Source organism: Cannabis sativa, unplaced genomic scaffold (genome assembly GCF_029168945.1).
Source record: "Cannabis sativa cultivar Pink pepper isolate KNU-18-1 unplaced genomic scaffold, ASM2916894v1 Contig3, whole genome shotgun sequence".
Lineage (NCBI taxonomy): Eukaryota > Viridiplantae > Streptophyta > Magnoliopsida > Rosales > Cannabaceae > Cannabis > Cannabis sativa.
In genome coordinates this window covers 2,332,726-2,358,423 of record NW_026870039.1, presented here as the reverse complement: position 1 = coordinate 2,358,423, position 25,698 = coordinate 2,332,726, and the positions used below count along the sequence as shown (strand labels likewise).

General features: G+C 29.6%; 1 protein-coding gene across 1 annotated transcript; it reads left to right on the top strand.

Moving 5' to 3' along the window:
- The first annotated feature begins 21,254 nt into the window (after positions 1 to 21,254).
- Positions 21,255 to 23,959, top strand: LOC115705299 (uncharacterized). The gene is made up of 7 exons (XM_030632642.2): positions 21,255 to 21,702; positions 21,843 to 21,914; positions 22,357 to 22,424; positions 22,674 to 22,818; positions 23,301 to 23,381; positions 23,568 to 23,663; positions 23,754 to 23,959. Exons 1-7 carry the CDS (start codon positions 21,568 to 21,570, stop codon positions 23,823 to 23,825), a joined length of 669 nt encoding a protein of 222 aa, XP_030488502.2. The 5' UTR covers positions 21,255 to 21,567; the 3' UTR covers positions 23,826 to 23,959.
- The last annotated feature ends 1,739 nt before the right edge of the window (positions 23,960 to 25,698 follow it).

The window sequence follows — 25,698 nt, the reverse complement described above, 5'->3', positions numbered from 1 at the left end:
TAATTACTTTAATTTTTTTTATAGTCGTATACATTATAGTTATTTGAGACATCTAATAAAATTTTAAGAAATTCAGAAAAATTTAGCACGTCGAAAACATATTTAAAGAGTTTGTTGCACGTGTGACTTTTTTATTTTATACGCGTATGAAATAGACAGTTTAAACATTGATTTATATATTGTAAATTATTCTAAATTTCTCAAAATTTTGCAGAATGTCTTAAATAACTATAACGTGCATGACTATAAAAAAGTTTAGACTAAAAGTTTTTTATAGATAACGAAATAGTTAGGAGTTGCATCAATACACTCATTTTAATAAGGTGTATTGTAGTAGCACCCAATATATTATACAACTAAATACTATTTAAAATTCTGTGGTTTATAAAAATTATTAAATGAATCTTCTATTTTAATAAATAACAAATTACACTTTGTACTTTATAAAATATTACTAAACAATATCTTGAATTGATTTTCTGTTAAAGTAAAATTTATAATAATCTAATTTAGAAGTGTTATGACAAAACTTTACTGTATTTGTTCTTGTTAAAAATTATTTTCAAGTTGATTATATTAAAAAAAAATATTAAAAATTGAGCTCAAAAATCCTATTTATATTATTTTTAAAAATACAAGATTTATTTTATCATTTAATATGATAGAATGTCGAATTAATAACTTTTACAAAATATAAAGTTCAAAATAATATTAACCTTAATATATATAAGTGTAATTTAATATGGTGTCACGTTTTTTAATTTAATAATTAATTATTAAAAATTATTAAATAATTATAAAGTATCACTTTATAATAGCGTTAAAAATCACTATCACTCCATCTTAATAACAACACTCTTATAAATTGATGGTAGGCACTTGGCAGTTAGATATTTTGTTAGGAATACGTAACGAAGGGGAGAAAAGCACATTCATTCCAATTAATTTGTTATCCATTATTGAATGAATGGTCTAAGAATAATGGCCATAGAGATAGACTCATCTTACTCCAATATCCTAAAGCTCCTTGATGTGGATAAATGAGGTAACAAGTAGTAACGTAAGATATCGACTCTTATTAGTTTTGGAGGCACTCTCTTTCTCTTATGAGATTTTCGTTACGCATATTTTCGTTAATTAAATTAATAGTTTTTTTTGTTATAAATAAATTGTAGAAATAAATAAATAATAAATGATTAATGATACTGGATATTTTATGTAGTTTTGTAAGGGATATTTTTTGGATACAGAATACAATATTAGTATTTGAATAATAAGATTTTTTCTCTCAAATTTGCTGTCTCTTTTCTCATCGATTCTGTCCCTATTTATAGTAGGGGTGTTCAACAAAATTTACAAATGGCCTAACTCGAATAAATTGCCCAAACCAAATCGAATAAACTGATAAAAAAACAAACTGAAATAATACAATGAAAATTGAAACTGCCCAATAAATATATTGGGTGGTTTATAAATTATTCTAAATAGCCCAATTAATCCAAATAAATCAAATTAAACAGATTTATATATTATTTTTTTAATAAAAGTGTATATAATATATTACATAAATTATATTTATTAGTTAAACTATTTTGCATTTAAAGTTTAGATATTTTAGTGTTTAACTTAAAATTTAGACTTTAGTAACTAAAAGTAAAAAAAAAAAAAAATTAACGACTTTCTCTTTCCCTTTCTCCATCTTACAGCTCGCGCTGGTGCCATGGCCAAAACGAGGGAAAAAGTGCAGGGAAAAATCGTTCTATCTACTAAGAAACGGAAAAAATGGGGGCCTGATTCAAGTTCTGAGGCTCAAAAAACCAGATCTATGGACGAGATCCTGGGAGTCGAATGGATTGAATTCTCTGACGAAGAGAAAACAGAGGATGCGATACCTGGGCAAGCTTCGATGGAGGAAGATCAAAGAAGAGAAGAAATCAGAATGGAATTTGCACAATTCATGGAAGCTAAACAATTTCGGGAGGCTAATAGACAAGCTTCCATGGCTGTATCTCAAGGTAAGAAAGTCATTACCCCTATCATGAGATCTGGTAACATTGTGAAAAACCTGGATAACAAATTTTCTGAATCTGTAATGAAACCTAAGGTGAAAATAACATTTGATAATATAGAAGAGGAAGTGGCCTTCTGAAAATCTTCAATGGTTTACTATGTACTAGGAGCCAATCCTCTTTTAGCGGTGTTGGAGGGATTCATTAGGGGCACTTGGAAGGACAAAGTAGATAAAATTGGAATGTTATCATATGGAATTTTCATTTTCAGGTTTTATAATACAGAGGATGGAGACAGTGCTTTGAATGGAGGATATGTATTCTTCAATAAAAGACCTATGATCATGAAGACTTGGGACCCTAATGTCAACTTTAAGAAGGAAGATATTAAGGCAATCCCCATTTGGATTCAATTGGAAGAGCTAGAGATAAAGTACTGGGGGCAAAAATTATTGTTTAAGATTGCAGGCCAATCGGGGAATCCATTAATGGTGGATGATACCACCAAGGAAAGGGATAAGCTGAATTTTCCTATAATCCTTCTCGAAGTGAAGTTGCATCAGGAATTTCCAGATTTAATCTATTTTGAGAATAAATATGGGAATAATGTTACAATAGCAGTGAAGTATGAGTGGAAGCCTATACTTTGTGGTCATTGTAAAGGCATGGGACATGAAACTCAAGATTGTAGAAAGAAAGTAAGTAAGAAGCAAGAATGGGTGGTAAAGGAAGATAATAGAGAAGCTAGGAAATGAGACAAGCAGATACATGTAGATAATGATGGCTTCAAGCAGGTTACTAAAGGTTGGAAAGTTAAAGGAAAAGATGTTCACAGTACTATGGACACTGTAAATTCTTTTCAAGTGATAACTGAGAATAATGATGAGGGGAGTAAAGAGGCTAGTTCGAGCTCTATTGAGATGGGAAAAACTGGAGGGGGGAGTTACCCCTCTTCCAAATGGATAGAATACTCAGTTGGAACGTCTGGGATCTCAACCAATTGAAAAAGCAAAATGCAGTCAAGTCATTGATTGCAAAACAAAAGGTAGGGTTGGTTGGGCTCCTTGAGACGAGAATAAAGGCCCATAAGATTGGTGCCTTATATGTTAAAATATTCACAAGCTGGTGTTTTACGAGTAATAGTGCTTGGCACAAAGGAGGAAGGATTATGGTTGCTTGGAATCCACACATGCTTAATGTGAATATAGTTTACTGCACTAGTCAACTTATTCACTTAAATGTGGCAACTGTGGATAATAGAAGTTCTTTTTATGTTACTTTCCTATATGGATTTAATAAGGAGGAAGAAAGAAGTAGTCTTTGGAGAGATTTATGTGCCCTGGATTCAAAAGATCCTAGGCTAATCCTAGGTGACTTCAATGAAATTTTGTCCAAAGAAGAGAGGATTGGTGCCCGAGTTAAGTATCACTCTTCAAAGGAGTTCATAAATTGTGTAGCAAGCTGCAATTTGGAGGATGTGAAATATAGTGGAAATTTTTTCACTTTGAATAATAAGCAGCAGGGGGAAGACAAAATATACTCCAAAATTGATAGAATACTTGCCAACAATGCATGGATGGATGCATATCCTGAAGCTGAAAGAAGTTTTCCTCAATGAAGGAGTCTTTGACCATTCTCCTTGTTTATTAACATTTTATAATGATATTCCACAGGGGAGGAAGTCATTCACATATTTTAAAATGTGGAGCAATCATCCAGAGTACAAACAAAAGTTGTCCCATTGCTGGAATCAAAAAATCAAGGGTGCCCCTATGTACTAGCTAGTTACCAAGTTGAAATTGTGTAAAAAGATGCTTAGAGAACTGAACCAACACAGTTTCTCTATTATGTAGGCAGCTGATGAGAGAGCCAGAGGGAAATTAGTGTTGGGTTTTATGCCCTAAATAAAACTCTTTACAATCTGATTAGTTATCAATATAAGAAATTTGAAGTGATTGATGTTTGCATGAATTTTACATGCTAATGGTTTAATATGTTTAATATGTTTATTACATTCATACACACAAAATCAGTTAAATCCAGATCATATGTTTATTCACAATTACAGTATCGTCAACACAGTGGAATGTGATTGTGATCATATGAATCAAAAGTTTTGGTCCCTGTTTCATCAGTGTTATTGGATTTACACTAATGTGATAATTAGCGATGATGTGTACTTACACTTGGAGTAAGTGTTATGTTCTTTCCAGGACATTAGTAAAGTATACTAGTTTCGAATGTATGGAGTATACATTGGACTGGACCGATATTGCAACTAAATTAAGATATTACAAACTTGCCGTTATACATATCTTTCCAAGTCAATATCAGTAGTTGATCTTAAGATTAAAAGAATCTAAATCCTGATATGCTTAGGCTCAACTCAGGAGTGCTATTCATGTTCTTTGATTTATTAGTTAAGCCTACTTTTGGGTCAGGCTGATACGTATATTTTGGGAACATGATAGTATGATTGAGTGGAAGTGCTGAACATAAATATGGAATCTATAGCTTCTACTGGTGTATAGAAGTTAAGTGATGATTCCCTTCGAGCTTAGCAAATAGAAGTAAATGGATGAGCTCTTGTTTAACTGACTAATTATTAGATCACTAAACACCATTTACAGGTAGCTAAGTGTTTTAAGGGGCAAAATACATTGAGGGGTGAGAACGGTAAAGAAATCCCATCTCGATGTAAATCATCTATATAGAGGATCTTTAAATCACAATAAGATTATAACAATGGTTAAATGAGATAGTATATTGGTATCGTGAAACATACAATATGCTCTATATAAGTCTGAGAGTGCAATTCTAAGTTCTAAGAGTAGATTCAACGAAGAATTAATAAGTAGGAATTTACTTGGTAAATTTGGTTCACTTATTGGAAGCTCAGCATATAGATCCATGGTCCCCATTCTAGTTGAGAACATTCTGCTTGTAAGACTCATTAATTGATTCGTGATTGATCAATTATAATTCTAAAGTTAGACTATATCTAATTTTATGAATTTTCACTAAGCAGGGGTGAAATTGTAAAGAAAAGAGTTTTCTAGGTTTATTTATTTATTAATAGACTTTATATGTCTAATTAATAATTAAATTAAATGACAATATTATTTAATAATGTATTTTAGTTATTAAATAATTAGTTTTGGCATTTAAAAGGTTAGAATTGGAAAATTGGTATTTTTGAAAAAATAGAGATAAAATTTGATAAAATTGCAAAATTAAGTGAGGCCCAATAACACCATATGGCCGGCCACTTAAATAGATTTTTCAAATTAATATTTACATTATTTTAATGCCAAATAAATCCTAACCTAAACCTAGTAGTTGCCTATAAATAGAAAGTGATGGCTCAGTCTCATAACATGCTTTCATTAGTAATCTGACAGAAATTTCTCTCTTCAGAAAACTGAGCCTTCCCACTTTCTTTCCTTGGCCGAAATACCTCTCTCTCTTTTCCCTTCATCTTTTTCGTGACCCTAGTGAAAGAGTAAGTGCCCACACACAGCAAGCAGTAACTCAATCATAGATTGGAAGACTGTGAAGGATCAAAACTTGAAGAAGGAGGACATTCGGGCTCAGATCTTGATTATACTCTGCTACAGAAAGGAATCAAGGGTTAGAGATCTGAGTGGAAGGAGACATTTATTCCGCTGCATCAATGTAAGGTTTTCTTAACTTTATATGTGTTTATTTATCGTTTTAGAAAGTTCTTATTTAGGATGTTAATAAACATACTTGTGAGTAGATCTAAGATCCTGGTAAAATAATTTCCAACAACTGGCCTCAGAGCCATGGTAATTGATTTACTTGCATGAAATTTGGACTTTAAAATGATTGTTTGTATGTTCTTTGGATGGTATCATATTGTATTGAGTGTTATTTGATGATTGATTGATGTTTGTGAAATTTTCGTGAAAAATAATTGTGATTTCGTTTCTGGAATTATTTTTATTGGATAGTATGGAACAAATTAAGCACGTTAGCCTTTTACAGAACTCAATTTGGATTTTATTTGAATTAGTTATGATTTTTTGAAGATTTGAAAAAATCGGGGTTGTGCTGATATTTTCCTGCGATCGCAAATCTGTCCGTACAGTTTCGAATTTTTTTCGTTTTTCTTCGATTTTTCATGCTTTTTCATGTAATTAACTTCCAATTTTTTGTATGGTTTTGTATATATACTATTACTATTCCTAATTCAATTCTAATTATCATTTTGAATTAATTTAATATTTTTTTTAATTTAATTCAAGATATTAGTGTAATTTGAATTTGAATAGAATTAGTATCTATCTTCTTGCTTAAAAAATCTATCTTATTTTTAAATTTAATTATATCTTATTTTTTTAAAATTTAAGGTCAGATTTTATAAGATATTTATAAAATCTTTTAAGATATTTTAAAATATCTTATCTTTTAAGATATTTTTTTTTAATAATATCTTATCTTTTAAGATTTTTTTTAAAATCAAATCTTTTTAGATATTTTGACCTTATTTAAATTTAAATAAGATATTTATAATCATGTAATTTTAAATAGATATAAGATATTTTACTAACTTTTAAATTTTGTTATTTTATTTATTCAAATTAAATTTAAAATCTGAAAAGATATTTCTTTTATCTTTTGTAATTTTTATTTAATTTTTATTTTTAAAATAACATTTAATATTTAAAAGTAGTTAGTAAATTTTTGAAATGATATTTAGGTTGGTTGAAACCTAATTTTTCAAAATTGTACGTTTAATTTTGAATATTTTTTAAAAAAATAGTTTCGAAATTTAAAATATTTTTTTTATTTATTTTCGAAAATAAATAATTTTTTTATTTTCGAAATCTAAATTATTTTTTTTAATTAAATATTTTTTATTTAATTATTAATTTCGAAAATTATTTGTTTAAAATTAAATAAATCCTACTTCCAACTATCCAGCTAACCTTGTTGCAGGAGTATGTGTTTTTAGCTTGTGTGTAAGTTTTAAAAACCTATTATTACTTAATTGCAAATAGTCATGGTTACTTTTTGCCAGATCTAATGATCTGATGGCTCCCTTGGTCAAGTTAATAATTTGTAACAGGTATATTTACAATCTTCTTTCATCTGTGTATGACCTAGCAACATGATAGGACCCATCCAAAGTGTGCCTGTGTGAGCCTATATGTTTATTTTATTATATATATGCATATAGGTTGTTGCTAAATAAAATGTCACACCATGATAGATTTTATTTAGGTCCATTTAGTTATTGGACCTATTCAATTAATAACAGTTATTCATTTTAAGGTTAAATTCCTCTCTTTTGGGCCTTGTGTGAGAGTTGGGAGCCATAGAAGTGGGTACGACATACTGAACCCAGCACCCCCTCACATGAACTACCCCAATTGTGAAGGCTCATTTGCCTGATTTGAATAACTGTACTAGGTTAACTATATTAGTTTGACCTAATAAAATTGAATTAGCAACATAATTAACTTTTAAAATATATGAAAATTTATTTTTCATTTTAATATTTTAAAGTTAATTTTAAGAAAAACACTTTTAGTTTAGATATTATTTCTAGACAAACTATTTGTATTTTTCTTGTATTTAATTAAATATAGAATTTTAACTAACTAAGATTCTTTCTGGAGCTTATTTAATTAAATATTCCTATTTAAGTTATAAATTAGTTGTATCAACTGATTTTTCTTAACTAACTTAAATTTGAATATTTGATTTAAATTTTAAATCAAGTTGAGGAATCTTAGGCATTAGTTATTAAAGATTCTTAAGATATTTTTTAAGTTAATATCTTTTCAAATATTAACTTGAAATGGAATATTTTAGATATTTTTTGGTTAATATCTTTTCAAATATTAACTTTAAAAAGATATCTACAAATTAAGTGGTTACAACTTAATTTGTGATATTTAATTAAATCTAGATTTGAAATTATTTAAGTTTTAGATTTTTTCTTATAACTTAAATTAGATATTTTTCAAATTTTGACAAGATACTTAGTCAAATAAGATATTTTCTAGATAGTAATTTCTAGACTACTTATTATTTCTAATATTTAAATAGGAAAATCATACTTTGTGAAATTAATTATTTAAATAATTAATTTTGGTACAATTTTATTAAGTATATTTTTCCTAGTATTAAATAGAAATTAATAATTAAGCTTTCTGTAAACTTAATTATTATTTCTTGAATTTAATACATTTAATTAACTTGAAAAATCTAAATATCTAAGTTGATTTTCATCATGATACTTAAATATTTATTGATTTTTCATGACACTTAATTAAATAGAAAATTATTTTTAGGTTGAAATTTAATTTTTCAACTTAAATTTAAATAATTTTCAATATATATATTTTTCTTTATTTTGATAATCAATTTCGAAATTTGCATTTTATTTATGCAATATTTTCGAATTTTATTTTGAAAAATAGATTGAGTTGTAAATTAATTATTTATTTTAATTAATTCTTGGACCAACTCAAGTCAATGATTTTTTCATTTAATTGATTAATTTAAAATAAATGAATTTAATATATATATATATTATTAGAAATTGAATTAACTAGTCAAAAGAAAATCTAGATAGGTAATATTTTTGCTTGAAGTATTTCTTTTCTATTTTTATTATTTTCGAAAATTGTATTTTTATATACTTTAAACTTTCGAACCCAATAAATATATTCTCAAAGGAAATTTTTAAGTTGCTAATTATTTATTTAATTCAACTTAAATTAATTTCCTTAATATTTATATTTAAGATTATTACTAAGATGGAAATAATTAATTTTATTTCAATCACCATCTAAGTATAATTTTATAAATATTATATTAAATTCTTATTTTTGAATTTTAATTCTTAATTTAGAATTTAATGAGATTTATTTATTAGAATAATAAAGAAAATACATTTTAAACAATGAGCTTTATTATTATTAAGATATTCGATCTCCATTGTGGGTTTTACACCGCGTTTGTTTTAGTGAGTAATCCTCCCTAATGGAGGAACGCTCATTAGCAATTTCGCACCATTTAATCTCGCATGATAAGTGGTTTGTAAGTGTTTTATATGGTAAAGATCACCCTAATGGTGGCGACCATATTTGACTTGCAAATATCGAAACAATGGTAGAAGCTCATGAGATAGAATAGCCTTGACTCTCGCCTAAACGGGACAACGCTGGATTCTGATCTTGATCGAATAAAAGGTTGCTAGAATGTTTAACATTTTAGATGAGCTGACAACTCTATTCAATGGATGGTAGCTTTGACTCTCGCCTAAACGGGACACTGATATCAGTTTGTTGAAAACCTTGGAAATTATTTAGGATTGAATTTTTTAAGTATTTTCTCATATCATTCCTACTTGCTATGTGCTTATAATTTCTGAATTGTTTTTGTGTGTTAAACCATTATTTAATTTCTATTTGTTGATTTCTATTATTTTGTAGTATCCTGTTTTGTCAAAATGAATCCCATGTTATCACTGTTGACTGAAAACAAGCTGAATGGATCTAACTTTAATAAATGGAATGAGAACATTAATATTGCTCTCATAGGAGAAAGTGCCTTGTTTGTTTTAACTGAGTCGTCACCTGAAGTGCCTGGGGACAATGCAACCAAAGCTGTGAAAGAAAAGTATGAGCGTTGGCAGAAAGCAAATGACAAAGCTCTATACTTTATGCTTTCTAGCATGGTTGACACCCTCAAAACTCGGTTTTCTAAAACTGAGAAGGCTGTTGAAGTTATGACGAAGTTAAATGAGCTATTCGGTAAGGCATCGCTTCAGTCACGCTTTGACGCGACTAAGAAGTACATTAATGCACGGATGGAATCTCATCAAAACGTGCGTGACCATGTTCTCCTCATGTCTAGTTATTTCCAAGAAGCCCAGGATCATGGTGCTGAAATGGACAGTGCTACTCAAGTTAGTCTTATCTTGAATAGCCTGACTCCAGCATTTCTACCATATACATCAAATTATGTCATGAATAAGAAGGAAATTGACTTTCATGAATTAGTCAATGACCTTCAAACTTATGAAAATTTGATTGGAGGACCCAAGAAGAAAGGGAGTAAACCTCATCCTGGTAATGGTAATGGGACGATGAAACCTGAAGTAAATGTTGCCTCTGCTTCAAAGCCCAAATCGAAGAAGAAGTGGAAGAACACCAAGAAGCGAGCAAAAGCCATGAAAAAGGCTGCTCCTTCTGGTGATGCTACACTTAAAGGAAAGTGTTTCCACTGCAATGAAAAAGGTCATTGGAAACCCCAGTGTCCTAAACTTCTTGCAAAGAAACAAGGTATTTCCATTTATAAACTTTGAGAGTTTTAGTGAATTATTATCCAATTGGATTTATGATTCTGGACTAACTTTGTTTATTTGTTTTCTTCTTCTTATAGGCCAAGCTACTTGAACTCAATTGAGTTAAATCAGAAAGCTGGACCAAGGGTGAAATCGTCCAGATGAAGATGAAGCTCTTCAATTTTTGAATTAATTGTTTTAGTTTAAAGACAATTTGGATTTCAAATTTTAGTTAGGGATATTTATCCCTGTTTCTCTCATATTGTTGCAATACATTTTTTTTATTAATAAAGTTTTATTTTTTTTTCGAAATTCACTATTGCAAATTATGAGGTTGAGCTTCATTTATTTTATCTTCATCAATTATTACCACATTATATTTGTATGTTTGTATGTGTAAGTGTTTTTATTATTGATGCAAATTCTATAATATTTACAAGTCTTCATAGAGTTATATTATATAAACACTAGAAATTATTTCTTTGTTTATCAATAATTGTTAATTCTCAAACAATTATTAAGAATTTGTTTAATAAAAGGATCTTATGATCTGATAGGGGTGGAGAAAAGTTAAGAAAACTATGCAGTTCAACGATCTTTTATATCTAATGAACTCTGGATAGTATTCAACTCCACATAAACTCTATCACACTAAGAGAATCATGATCTTTACAACCTTTAGGGGTGGATCATAATCTCTATATACTTAGGGGTGGAGGTTATCCATAGTACCCTATATGTATATTCTTAGGGGTGGAATCTATTCCACAATTCCCTATGAAACACATATCTTGTTTAAACATAGAAGTAATATAATGAGTCAGCTATTGTCAATATAAATTCTTGATCTTGATTGTATGTTCCATTTCGTTTTTACTGTTGTAAGTAAAAGTATGATACCTTTGAAAGTTCTTTGTTAAAGTTTCACACTACCTTAATTGAGTGGGAGAATTTTAAAGTTCTATACCCATCTTCATTAGGTTGATAATTGTGATAGGTACTTAAGAACACTACTGGAAAGCAAATCTAACCATTCACATGGATAGGTATAGCTTATCAGAATTATGAGAATAAGATAAAGAACTCTAGTTCAGTCCATTCGAATGACTTGAACCAAGAATTCTTAATCCTCATAAAATTTTGATGGTATCTTAATTTTGATTACTTTATCTCTGGCATGTATTTTTCACTTCAAATACTAGTCTGCTATGTTGATGACTTAGTCTTGACTTAAAGTTTCAGACTAATACAAAAGTCACAACTAGATAACTCTCTAAACAATCAGAGGTTAAAAGTATTATTTAACCAGACATCTGCTATTGAGTGGGAGCTATCTGAGATGTAATCAAATAGGGAACATTAGAAGATATTCAAGAAGGATTTATGTAAGTGATCTATATGTCAGATATTAAGGACACGTGTATCGGCTTGTCTTTGTATCTCACCATCTAATTTCGAAATTCTATAAGATGGTGCTTACTTTGGGGGTGGAGGAATTATTGTATAATAATTCAAGCTCTACCAGAGAAGAACTATAACTTGGTCTATTCGAAAATACCAGAAAGTTATATCACTGAAGAAAAGTCTACACTGTATTATCTCAATTACATATTTTAAAATATGAGAGATATGTCTTCTGTTAATTCAGATGTACTTTTAAAACAGTAAAGATTTCAGTATCCCTTGATGAGTAAAGCATATAGTAAAGGATGTTTCATAAGTGTATTTATGAACTAGTTTCCAGAAGTTTGGGTGGATTCAAATATACTACACTTGATCTGAAGATCAAGACATCAGATTGACATATTTGCACAGTTTGTTTTATATTAGTGCAAGTGGGAGTTTGTTGGGTTTTATGCCCTAAATAAAAATCTTTACAATCTGATTAGTTATCAATATAAGAAATTTGAAGTGATTGATGTTTGCATGAATTTTACATGCTAATGGTTTAATATGTTTAATATGTTTATTACATTCATACACACAAAATCAGTTAAATCCAGATCATATGTTTATTCACAATTACAGTATCGTCAACACAGTGGAATGTGATTGTGATCATATGAATCAAAAGTTTTGGTCCCTGTTTCATCAGTGTTATTGGATTTACACTAATGTGATAATCAGCGATGATGTGTACTTACACTTGGAGTAAGTGTTATGTTCTTTCCAGGACATTAGTAAAGTATACTAGTTTCGAATGTATGGAGTATACATTGGACTGGACCGATATTCCAACTAAGTTAAGATATTACAAACTTACCGTTATACATATCTTTCCAAGTCAATATCAGTAGTTGATCTTAAGATTAAAAGAATCTAAATCCTGATATGCTTAGGCTCAACTCAGGAGTGCTATTCATGTTCTTTGATTTATTAGTTAAGCCTACTTTTGGGTCAGGGTGATACGTATATTTTGGGAACATGATAGTATGATTGAGTGGGAGTGTTGAACATAAATATGGAATCTATAGCTTCTACTGGTGTATAGAAGTTAAGTGATGATTCCCTTCGAGCTTAGCAAATAGAAGTAAATGGATGAGCTCTTGTTTAACTGACTAATTATTAGATCACTAAACACCATTTACAGGTAGCTAAGTGTTTTAAGGGGCAAAATACATTGAGGGGTGAGAACGGTAAAGAAATCCCATCTCGATGTAAATCATCTATATAGAGGATCTTTAAATCACAATAAGATTATAACAATGGTTAAATGAGATAGTATATTGGTATCGTGAAACATACAATATGCTCTATATAAGTCTGAGAGTGCAATTCTAAGTTCTAAGAGTGGATTCAACGAAGAATTAATAAGTAGGAATTTACTTGGTAAATTTGGTTCACTTATTGGAAGCTCAGCATATAGATCCATGGTCCCCATTCTAGTTGAGAACATTCTGCTTGTAAGACTCATTAATTGATTCGTGATTGATCAATTATAATTCTAAAGTTAGACTATATCTAATTTTATGAATTTTCACTAAGCAGGGTGAAATTGTAAAGAAAAGAGTTTTCTAGGTTTATTTATTTATTAATAGACTTTATATGTCTAATTAATAATTAAATTAAATGACAATATTATTTAATAATGTATTTTAGTTATTAAATAATTAGTTTTGGCATTTAAAAGGTTAGAATTGGAAAATTGGCATTTTTGAGAAAATAGAGATAAAATTTGATAAAATTGCAAAATTAAGTGAGGCCCAATAACACCATATGGCCGGCCACTTAAATAGATTTTTCAAATTAATATTTACATTATTTTAATGCCAAATAAATCCTAACATAAACCTAGTAGTTGCCTATAAATAGAAAGTGATGGCTCAGTCTCATAACATGCTTTCATTAGTAATCTGACAGAAATTTCTCTCTTCAGAAAACTGAGCCTTCCCACTTTCTTTCCTTGGCCGAAATACCTCTCTCTCTTTTCCCTTCATCTTTTTCGTGACCCTAGTGAAAGAGTAAGTGCCCACACAGAGCAAGCAGTAACTCAATCATAGATTGGAAGACTGTGAAGGATCAAAACTTGAAGAAGGAGGACATTCGGGCTCAGATCTTGATTATACTTTGCTACAGAAAGGAATCAAGGGTTAGAGATCTGAGTGGAAGGAGACATTTATTCCGCTGCATCAATGTAAGGTTTTCTTAACTTTATATGTGTTTATTTATCGTTTTAGAAAGTTCTTATTTAGGATGTTAATAAACATACTTGTGAGTAGATCTAAGATCTTGGTAAAATAATTTCCAACAATTAGAAGAGATTCAGAACAAACTGAGGCAGATCCACTAAATCAGCTGCTGCAGCAGGAGGAAAAAATTATAGGGAAGATTATGCAGAAGTCCATAAAGCCTTCAGCTCCTTTCTTCATGAGAAGACTAAACTCACTTGGGCAAAAGCAGGTGATGAAAATATTGCCTTGTAGCATGCCAGCATTAAACAAAGGAGAAGTCAGAATAGAATTTATTCTATTGTTGATGCAGCTGGAGAAAGAATTGATAATCCTACTGAGGTTACTGCTACATTCCTTGATTATTATCAATTTCTGCTTGGCTTTAACTTGCAAAATAGGAAACAGGTGCAAATAGAGATCATGTTGCAAGGTCCTCTTGTATCTAAACAACAAGCTGACTTGCTAATTGCTCCCCACACTAGAGAAGAGGTCAAACAAATTATGTTTGACATACCAGGCATCAAGGCCCCGGGACTGAACGTATTTGAAAGTTTTTTCTTCCAAGATAATTGGGAAATAGTTGGAGAAGATACAACTGCAGCCATCATGTCATTCTTGAATTTTGGGCAAATGCTTTAGGAGATTAACTCTACGGTATTAACTCTTGTACCTAAAGTTAAATGTCCTAATGTTGTGGCCAAATATAGGCCAATTGCTTGTTGCAATGTAGTATACAAAGCATCAACCAAATTAATAAGCAACAACCAAATTAATATGTTCTCGTCTCAAGCATATCTTACCTGAAATCATTGCTCAGAATCAAGAAGGGTTTATTAAAGGGAGGTCAATAGCTCATAACATTATGGTGTACCAGGATTTAGTGAGGCATTATGGAAGGAAATCGACAAAAGCTAACTGTATGATCAAGCTTGATCTTCAGAAAGCTTATGATACGATCGAATGGGACTTTATAGAAGAAATGCTTCATGTCTTCCAATTACCAGGCAAATTTATCCAACTAATAATGACTTGCATTAGTACACCTCGGTTCTCTTTGCTTTTCAATGGTTCACTTCATGGTTTTTTTGAAGCAAGAAGAGGACTTAGGCAGGGAGATCCGATGTCTCCCCTTCTTTTTGTGTTAGGCCTAGAGTACTTGTCTAGGATAATGAAAAAAGTAAGGGAGAAAGAGGGATTTGGATATCATGAACGATACTCCGGATTGAAGTTGAATCATTTATCCTTTACAGATGATGTCTTATTATTCTGCAAAGGAGACTTTAAAAACATCTATTTTATGCTTCAAGGCTTGAAGTTGTTCTCGAAGACCTCAGGCCTAAATCCTAATCCAAGCAAGTCGACAGTATATTGTAGTGGAATGGATCCCAAAGAAGTTCAAAGAGTGATTGATGCATCGATTGGGTATTCCCATATGTGCAAAGAAGATCTCAGCCAAGGAATATGCAGCATCCTAGTTGAAAAAATGGCAGCCAAGATTATAACTTGGAGTTCGAGAAATCTTTCTTTTGCGGGAAGGGCAATGTTGATCAACTCAGTACTTCTCACAATACATTCTTACTAGAGTCAAATTATGGTGCTCCCTAAAAAGATTCTAAAGGAAATTATAGCAGTATGTAGAGCATTCTTATGGAAAAGTCAAGCCTCATCTATTGGAGCTGGATCTGTAACATGGGACAACATGTGTAATGCAAAAAGTGAAGGTGGAATGGGATTCAAAAACATAATGGAGTGGAACAAAGCAGCAATGGTCAAGTATGTATGGGCAATAACAACAAAGAAGGATAACATATGGGTGCATGATGTTTACATAAAAGGAGAATCCTAGTGGGATTACAAACCCCATCCACAAAGCAGCTGGTACTAGAAAAAGATAGTTGGTATCAAAGAATAGGTAAAAACACTTTTTGATACTTCTCAATTTCTGAATGAAAAATATATTATTGCCAAAGGGTATCAGTTGTTTCATAACTCTAGAGATAGAGTTACATGGCATAATCAAGTTTGGGGGAGATTCAATCTTCCCAAACACAGTTTTATCTACTAGTTAGCCATTCAATACAGTTTGAAAACTAAAGAAAGATTACACAGATTCAATGTAATTGATGATGCTGATTGTGTGTTTTGTCAAGCAAATGAGGAAACAATGGATTTGTTCTTTCAATGTCCATTTAGCCTACAATGCTTTCAGCGGCTGAAAGTTTGGCTCGACTGGAGTTCTTCTTCAAGCTCGTTGGAGAAAGCAACAAGATGGATTGAAAGAGCAAAGGTCTCTCGGTTCAAAAAGAAGGTATATGTTGTGCTGCTGCTCTAGCTTCTTTATTGTACAATATTTGGAGAGCTAGAAATGGAAAAATATGGCAAGAGGAAAATGTAAATATAGAATATTTTATAACACAAAGATTCAAATAACTTATTTCACACATGTGTGAAACAGACCGTTTGAACCTTGTTTGCAGCGCGTTAAATTTTTCTAAATTTTTCAAAAATTTATAGAATATCTTACATGACTATATTGTACACTATCGTATTGGATAAATATTATGTTTGGTGTGATTATAAAAAAAAAATTACATTGTACGCTATCATATAAAAAAAAAAAAAAAACTATCTAAATATCGAACGTGAGGGAAAAGTGTTGGAATGTAGGGACATTTGAAAGGAAACTTTATGTGGGAATGTAGTGGGTCCCACAAACTTTTAAGGGAGATGTTGAAGAATACTCTCTTTTTTTATACATTAACCAAATTTACCTTCAAATAAAGTTTAATTCAAATATACTTCTTTTTATGAGTATTGCACTTAAATTTTCCTCACACACTCACATAACTAAGACATAATTTTAAATATAATAGATTTGTGTTCTTTGTAAATGGATGTGTAGGTTTCTGAAAAAGTTGGGAGAAAATTTGAATTAGAGAAGAATAAAAACTATCATGAAGTGATAGGGGTAAAATTGGTAGAATGATTGAAAAAAGAGATAAACATAATAGATTTTGAAAAAGAGAGAAAATTAAAAATATCAAGTTAAAAGAGGTATGTAGTGTAAGTTCTTCAACTTTTAAGGCGTATTTGGAAAGTCACAGTGTCATTAGATTTGTGTGTAATTTGAGGTAATTACACCATTTGACATATTTGTCTGACCATGTAACTACATTATAATTAGGTAATTGAGGGATTCCAATTATACTTTCTAATTTTCATAGCTACTCATAAGAATTGAGTGCAATTATACTATGTAATTACTAAAAACTTTTTTATTTTAAATATTAACCACTAAAATATATTAGTTTTCCGTGTATATTTTAAAATATAATGTAATTAATTGACTCGGTAATTACAAAATTATTTTCAAACACACTCTTAAGTAATATAAAAATTTTCTGCACTTAATTTTACATGCGTCACATGTAATTCTCTTGCTCACATTTCCATACAAACTAAAACTACACCCACTAAAATACCATCGTAGAATTTGTAAAGGTATATTATGGGTATGAGTTATCCGTTACTATTTTAGGTAGATACACCAAATCTGTAGCTTCAGAGGGTTTGATGTGATGTTTCAATATCATGATGTAGGTGGGAACACTTAACAAGGGCTTAATAATTCAAATTTGTAGATTTGACCCATAATAACAACAATTTTTTTAGGAATTATTTTAAATATACAAAAATAACAAAAAAAGTCTTACAAAAATATAATTGTACAAAATTTTGAATATTTTTATAATATTTAAGATTTTATTTACAGAAAATATAACTTTTTGATGTTTTCATATTATTTTTATATTGTATTTTTATTATTATTTTTTTATTTTATTGCTATTTATATATTATTTTTATGTTGTGTTTAATGTTATTTTCCTGTTACTTACATGTCATTTTTTTATTATTTTTATTTTACTTTTATTAAATACCGTAAAAATTAAAAAAAAAAAAATTGAATGTAAAAAATTTACTAAAAATAGTATATTATAGTGGCATCTAATTATGGGCCTCATAATCTCAAGCCCAAAATCATTTAAAATATGAAGTAGTGCACACGTATCAGGGTTGGTTGTTGGTAAGCTTCTCTTAGAGAATGGAGAGTGGGCCTAGGCCCGTAGTCTATCCAAATCAGGGGCCACTTTACCTGAAAAAGTTAAAAGAGGTTAGTGAATAGTGCTGGCTCAGCTAAAACTAAAATATATAAAAATAATAATAATTACATATATATAAATAATAATAAGAAGAAGACCAAACTTTTTTTTGTATGGAGAAGAAGACCAAACTTGCTCCCTCCTCAATTCAATATGGTGCAAAATTATGAAATAGTTTACTTGAAATTTCAATTATTTATTCAACAATTAGTCTTTGTTAGAGTGATAATAAAAAAATCATCCATTGAATTTATCAAATAAGTTAATCCATTTTCTCTTAATTTCTGTCTGTTGATTCCATAAAATTTGTTAACAATATTATTATTATAACATTGGCTATATTATTATATGTCACACCTAAAAATAAGTCATAATTAGACATCGGTTAAGGTTATTAAAAAACTTTAAGTACTTGTTTAATATCCCTAATAATCATTGGACATTACAAAGGATGCTTAATCATTTTTGTGATTATCTATAACGAAACTATTTAATTTTAAACTAAAATTATAATACATAATTTTTTTTTTTTTTTAAAAAAAAGATACTTTTGTCTTTATTATTTGGCAAAAATTTCATAATCACAGACGTGGAAACCTTTAGGGATGAAGTTTAGCCATTTAGGTGTCCCCACTTAACCAAATGAAGGTTTATATAGTACTAGTATAGTGCCGACCACTTGTTTGCTTAAATGTTCAAAAAAAATCCAAATCATAACACTTTTTATTTTATTTTATTAATTTTCTAATTCACATTTGTGTGTTTCATATTAATTATTGTAATATCAAATTAGATAATTCCAAATATTATAAGCCGATAAGAACCAATAAAGCAGATAAGCACATATGTCAGCATCCAATTTAATCCAAATTTTAAAAATTCCAATTAATCTTCTTATTTTATTTTCTCACACCAATAACTATAATTTTTATTTTTATTTTCCTTCCTTTAACAAATAAAAGTAAATATATATTTTTTTGATAATTAAATAAATAAATTTGGCCCTACCGAATCACAGCTCTTGCATGCTTTTCGGCGAGCGCGTTTCTATTTTTCTCAAAAGTGGGGCCCACGCACTGTAATTTAAGACGTTTGATTTCAGATCCTACGGTCCACATTCAAACATGAGAATAGAATTTTTTGAATTGGATATAAGAAAAAGATTGTCATAACTCATTATTTATTTTAGAGCAATTTGCGGCGAAACCCCCTTATGTTTTGATTTTTATACACTTAACCCCCTTATCTTTATTTTTGGTGGCAAAACCCCCTTATGTTTTAATTTTTATACACTTAACCCCCTTATCTTTTTTTTTGGTGGTAAAACTCCCTTATGTTTTAATTTTTATACACTTAACCCCTCTATCTTTTGTTTTGGTGGCAAAACCCTTCAGTTTACTTTTCTTTGCAAATTTAAAGTTTTAGTTAAATATTACCGTTAAATACGAATATGATTTATTCTGTATCGACTTCGAAGTTTTACCGTTACATATACAAAGGTGTATACAGTGGTCATCCAGTTAATATTTAACGGTAATATTTGACTGGCGTGTCAAATTTGTAAAGAAAAATAAACATAAAGGGGTTTTGCCACAAAAAAAAAATAAGGGGGTTAAGTGTATAAAAATTAAAACATAAGGGGGTTTTGCCACCAAAAATAAAGATAAGGGGGTTAAGTGTATAAAAATCAAAACATAAGGGAGTTTCGCCGCAAATTGCTCTTTATTTTATTTCACTACTTATTTATTGGTAGATGCAATAATTTGTGACTGGTTATACAAAAAGAAAATTTGAAAGAGATGCAAAGACAATAGTACCCTTATTACTTTCACGTATTTACACTGCAAAATAATGGATTTTTCTTTCTATGTCTGTCAGATTCCAAAACTAATGAAAATAAATTGAGAATCACTCAAAGAAATGGGACAGATATTTGGGAACAAAATATATAGTTAACAAAAAAAAGGAGCTATAATCAAATCAATGCTGTCCAAAATCAGTGTCACAAATATGAAACCCAACCTTATAGTGAAAAGTACTACCATATAAGATAAAAAAAAATGTAAAATCAAGGAGCATAAACTAACCTAAAATGCTTAATTTTATTTCTCCAAATCAATCAATTTGTACCCTTTTAAGCCCTTTTAGTCATTTTCAAAAAAAAAAAAAAAAAAAAAAGGAAAAAAGCTCTATTAGTGATATTGTTATTCTTTAATTGCATTGAGAATAATCACACTCACACGCACCTATCTTTAATTGAAATGATTGGCTTTGTTTAGATACATGATACAAACATCTTTTAATCCAATCAAACTAGCAGTTTTGGCTTAATGAATTTCGGTTTCTTAGCAAAAAAACTAGCAGTTTTTCCCAATCTCAACTATTACAATATTAATATTATTATTATTATTATTATTATTATTATTATTATTATTATGTTTGATTTTATATAAAATAAAAAATAATGAATATTTAAATAATTTGTATTAGATTAAATTTAGGAGTGTTGCGTTATTTAAAAAAAAAATGCTACCGTCAATCTCCTATTACAATCTCTTAGTTAACCTCCACGCTCAAAAACACATGTCGAATTATTTTTTTTCTTCAAAAAAATTTTCATAGTGGTGTTCGTTATCTTCTATTGTCATCCCTGTAAATTTTTGAAAAATTTCGAATAGTTTACAATGTCGAAAATTCGTTTGAAGTTTTTTAAACACGCGTAGTAAACTGGAATATCATGAACTCTGTTTTCGACATTGTAAACTATTCGAAATTTTTCAAAAATTTATAGAGATGATACTGTAATTATAACTATTATCGCTATGAAAAAAAAATTTTAAAAAAATATTTCAGTATGTGATTTCGAATGTAGAAATTGACTAAAAAATTATAATAAAAAATTGTAATTAGCACTCCTCTAAAAAAAAAATAGAATTGTTTCACAAAACAATTTCACTTGTAAAATTACTAATCATTAATTACTCTGAATTTTAATAAACTAAAATAATAAAACAAATAATCAATCCATATCTATAAGAAAATCTCTATTAAACTATATATTGACATTCATATTGGAAGGCATTATTATTACATGATGGTCTTTCCACATCCAAAATATTTTCAGGTCGGTACAAATAATTTTCTTTCACTTGGGATTTTTTGTTTTTTCTCCTTTGGAGGAAAAACAAAAGGGTAGTTTTGGAATTTCGTTTTCAGTTCTCTTTTATTTATAAAGACTGGCCTTCCAAGCTCGCAGGGAAATAAGAAACCAAGTGAACGAAAAAACATAATAAAATTCTTCTATTTTCTTGCCTAAGTTAAGAGAAAGTTTTCTTTTTTTAATTATTTAAATTTTGTTTTCGTTTTCAAAATTTTTGAAAAACAGAGAAGAAAGTTTTAAAAATATGGGAGAAGTACTACTGTTTATGGAGGATTTGAAATCAAGTTATGTAATTTCACACTGTAGAATCTGCCACGAAGAAGAATTTGAAAATTCTTCCACCTTGGAAGCTCCTTGTGCTTGCTCTGGAACTGTTAAGGTAAAAAAAGAAAGGCCAAAGCTCAAAACCTCTGTTTTCTTCGTTTCTTATTTTTATTAATATTTTTCAATTTGAATTTTGATTCTGATTCTCATCTTTTTTTTTTTTCTGTTTGTCTTTCTTGTTCAAAAAAATTTCAGTTTGCTCATAGAGATTGTATACAGAGATGGTGTAACGAGAAAGGGAATACAACCTGTGAAATATGTCTTCATGTAAGAATTCAAACGATTTGGGTTTCTCTGTTTTGGTTTGGGGTTCTCCTTGTTCTGTATTTCATCTCAGAAAACTGAACTGGGTCTCTCTTCTTTTCTGGTTTTGAGTTGATCAAACCAAGTTTTCATCGTTTTAACTTTGTTCCCTATTTTGTGACTAAAAATTTGTCTTTTTCTTCCAACTTTTCTTTTTATGTTTACAAGAACTACTCTGTTTTCAGTTATTGAGTTCTTTTCTCAAAATTCATAAATAAATGTATATTTTTTCACTCTTGTATTTTAATATAAAGTAAAATATAAATTTTATTAAATTATATGCCCTCCTTGGGACAGATTTTTTTTCCATTACTTGTATTACTTACACATTGTTTTTAAATTATTCAAAATTTCAAATATGTGAAAGTTTCTAATAAAAACAAATATGGGTCTATTGATTATGCAGAATTATAAACCAGGGTACACAGCACCTCCAAAAATTTCTCCTCTAATTGAAGCAGCAGTAACCATTAGGTACACAAATTTCCATTATTAAAAAAAGTTTGGTCATTTTCTTTCTGCACTTTATCAAACAAAAGGGTAGCTTTAAATTTAAACATTAAGCTAAAAGAAGCTGTTTTTTTTCTCTTCATAATTTTGTTTCGGGTATGTTTTTCTTTTTGAGTTTAAATATTCAAGCAAAAGGGTTTCTTTAAAAGCTAATATTCATTTGAATTAGATTGGTTTCTTATTAACTATGAATAATATTTGATACTATGACAGAGATAGTTTACAAATTCCAAGAAGAGAAGAAGAAAGGGGAAGAAGAGGTGGCAGCAGCGTGGGAGTGAGGGCGGAAAACGACCACTCTCAATGCACGTCCGCCGCGGATAGAAGCGCGTCTTGCTGTCGTAGGCTGGCTCTACTTGTAAGTTAGTTTACTTAAACAACTTTCATTCATGACAAACTGTCATCTCATCTAATTTGGTTTTGGTCAAGTTTTTTTTTCAACAAAAGAAAACTAAACTTATTATTAGTATTAATTAGATCGATAGATTAGTAGCAGTATACTAAGATAGTTGGTTGTTGCCAAGTTGGGCACAACTCAATGAAAATGTATGAAATGGGGTACCTTAAACTTCTAAACAGTTGACCATTTTATTTCGTTAGTCTTATATATGACCAACTCCAACTCCAACTCCTCATCCATATCCACATGGGTATGGGTTTCTTTTAAATCTCCATTGACTCTTTCTTCAATATAATAATTTACAAAGGGTTAATCTTCTTGATTGTATTTAAGAAAAACTCAATGCAATTTTTTCTTGCTGCTATGCTAAGTTTTTTTTTCGTTTCTTCATTTATGGGTTATTTTTTTAATTAATAATTTTGTTTGTTTGAATTTCACAGTTTACTATGATTTTGCTTGTGAGACATCTCTTTGCTATTCTTAATGGTGGACTAGAAGAATACCCTTTTACTCTTGTTACAGTAAGTATTTTTACCATATTTCTTTGCTTAGTAATTTTTTTTTTATCACACTTGATTTTCTAAAATACTTTACACATATAATCATTTTGTACAATAACATTAAAAAAAATGCATTTTTCTTTATAAATATATAAATGAATATATAAAATAGTGTTGTTTAATCTAGCTATTGTGAATTTTTGGCAGATAATTATTTTAAGGACTAGTGGCATTGTACTACCAATGTTTGTATTAGTTCGAACAATCACAGCAGTTCAAAATAGCATCAAAAGACATTATCAGGTTCAACTTTATTTCTTTAATTATTTTTATCCAACATTTTTAATTAAATTTTAACTTCAAATTTTGACATTACAACACTGTAATCTGCAGGATTTTGATAATGTTGACTCCTCAACCTTTGATGGAGACGAAGAAGATGAATTGTACCAACACTTAGTTTAAAACAAAGCTTTTTACTAGATTTTCTAATCATTATTATTTTGTGTATCCGGGCATCATTTCAATGCCTTATTTTATTCTTGGTGTAAAGATTAAAGATTAAAAATCAAAAATCAAAAATCAAAATTCTTTCAGAAGATTTCAAGCATTGTAGTAAATCTTTATTTGGCTAATGGAAAAATGGTAAACATCCAAATCCACCACCACCCAACCCAACCACTTATTATACTTATTTTATTTTTTTAATAGAAAAATGTGTATAAATTCAACAATTCTGGTGTGTAAGATGAACAAGAACAACCAAACTTAAGAGTCACTTTGAAACAAAGACAGATTTTTATATTTTTTTTCACCATAAGTTTTATTTTATTGGGATGGAGATTACAATACTAAAATGTTGGTCTTATTTATATGTTTTATTTCAATAAAGAAATATATATACTGAAATCAAACTAAAATAGTTAAATAAAAAAGTAATGGACCCAAAAACAAAAAGAACTAAAACCAAAGTCTCTGCAGTGTATTGAAGATGATTACAATTTTTATAAAGTAGTGTTTGATGATTGAGGATGAGGTCAACGGCTCAACAAACTCTCAAATAACACTCTAATGTTGTTTGATAGCCTTCTTGAGAAAAGAAACCCCCTTCTTCCAAACAACAACCAATGTCACATTTAAGTGATGTGACTAAAATAAGAGAAGGTCTAAGGTCTAAGGTCTAAGATGGAGTTTTTGTTTGGAAACCATATTCCAATCATCACAATAACTCTCTCCCTTCACCCAAAAATTAAAGCAAAGTGATGAGATGAGTCTTCCCATTTAGAAAGATGAAATGAATTGTTACCCTTAATTGGTAGTATTGGCAAGTTCATATTCTCATCATCAGATTTTTCACAGCACAAATTGAAAGATAAAATCTTACTACTACTGCTACTTTTTCATGGCCTATTAAGTACAAGACTCCATTGACAATCACATAATCTAGCATGAATACCAAACATGGTTCCTTGTAATTCCATAACGTCGTTCAGTTGGAATAAAACTATATCATAATCCTTGTTGTGATTGGTCCAATCCAAATGACATAAGATTGACTTTTGAGATCATAATCATATAAATCCAAGTTCTGATCCATAGAATTATGATGATCAAGACAAATTTGAGGGTGCCTTCTATATTTGTCACACCATAAAGAACAGTAGAAGGTTTGGTGGTGGTAGGGTGTTTAAGGTGAGTAGCTATTAGATGATGACCTGTAATTATGAGAGCAAGCCATCTTTTTGAAACACTTAAACCTCATAAGAGATTTTACAGGAAATTTACAGAGAATAAGTATAAAGATATTGTCACCTAAATAACGATTGCATTCTTTTCCTAGTACCGTTGCTGAGGTAATGTAAAGAGGCCAGAAAATTCAAGGGTTGGTTAAATTATTGATGACACTTGAGTCTCAGACCGATCGTGCACACATATTATAGTTGCCTCTCACAATCTCACTTTCCTTTTCTAATACCTATTTAGTTTCTACTAACTGCACTGTGTACAACCCGTCAACACAACCTGAAAAAACATGAGCCGAACAACACAGCTCAACCAAACTATGACCTGGCTTAGAATATTCATGCGCCGATCTTCTTATAAATTAGGCACAAATTAACTCAATTCGATCTAACTAAGATCAATTCCCAGATGAAATCCTTTTGTGCAATGTGGTAAACACCCCTAATTGTAACTTGAATTCTCATTGTTTATCTATTGGAAGTTACTTTACATTTTTCAAAAAAAAAAACATAAGATTAATCTTTTATTTCTATTTTTGTTTTTAATATATTCACCTAGTCGATTATTTTATTTATTTCTACATCTACCCAACCAC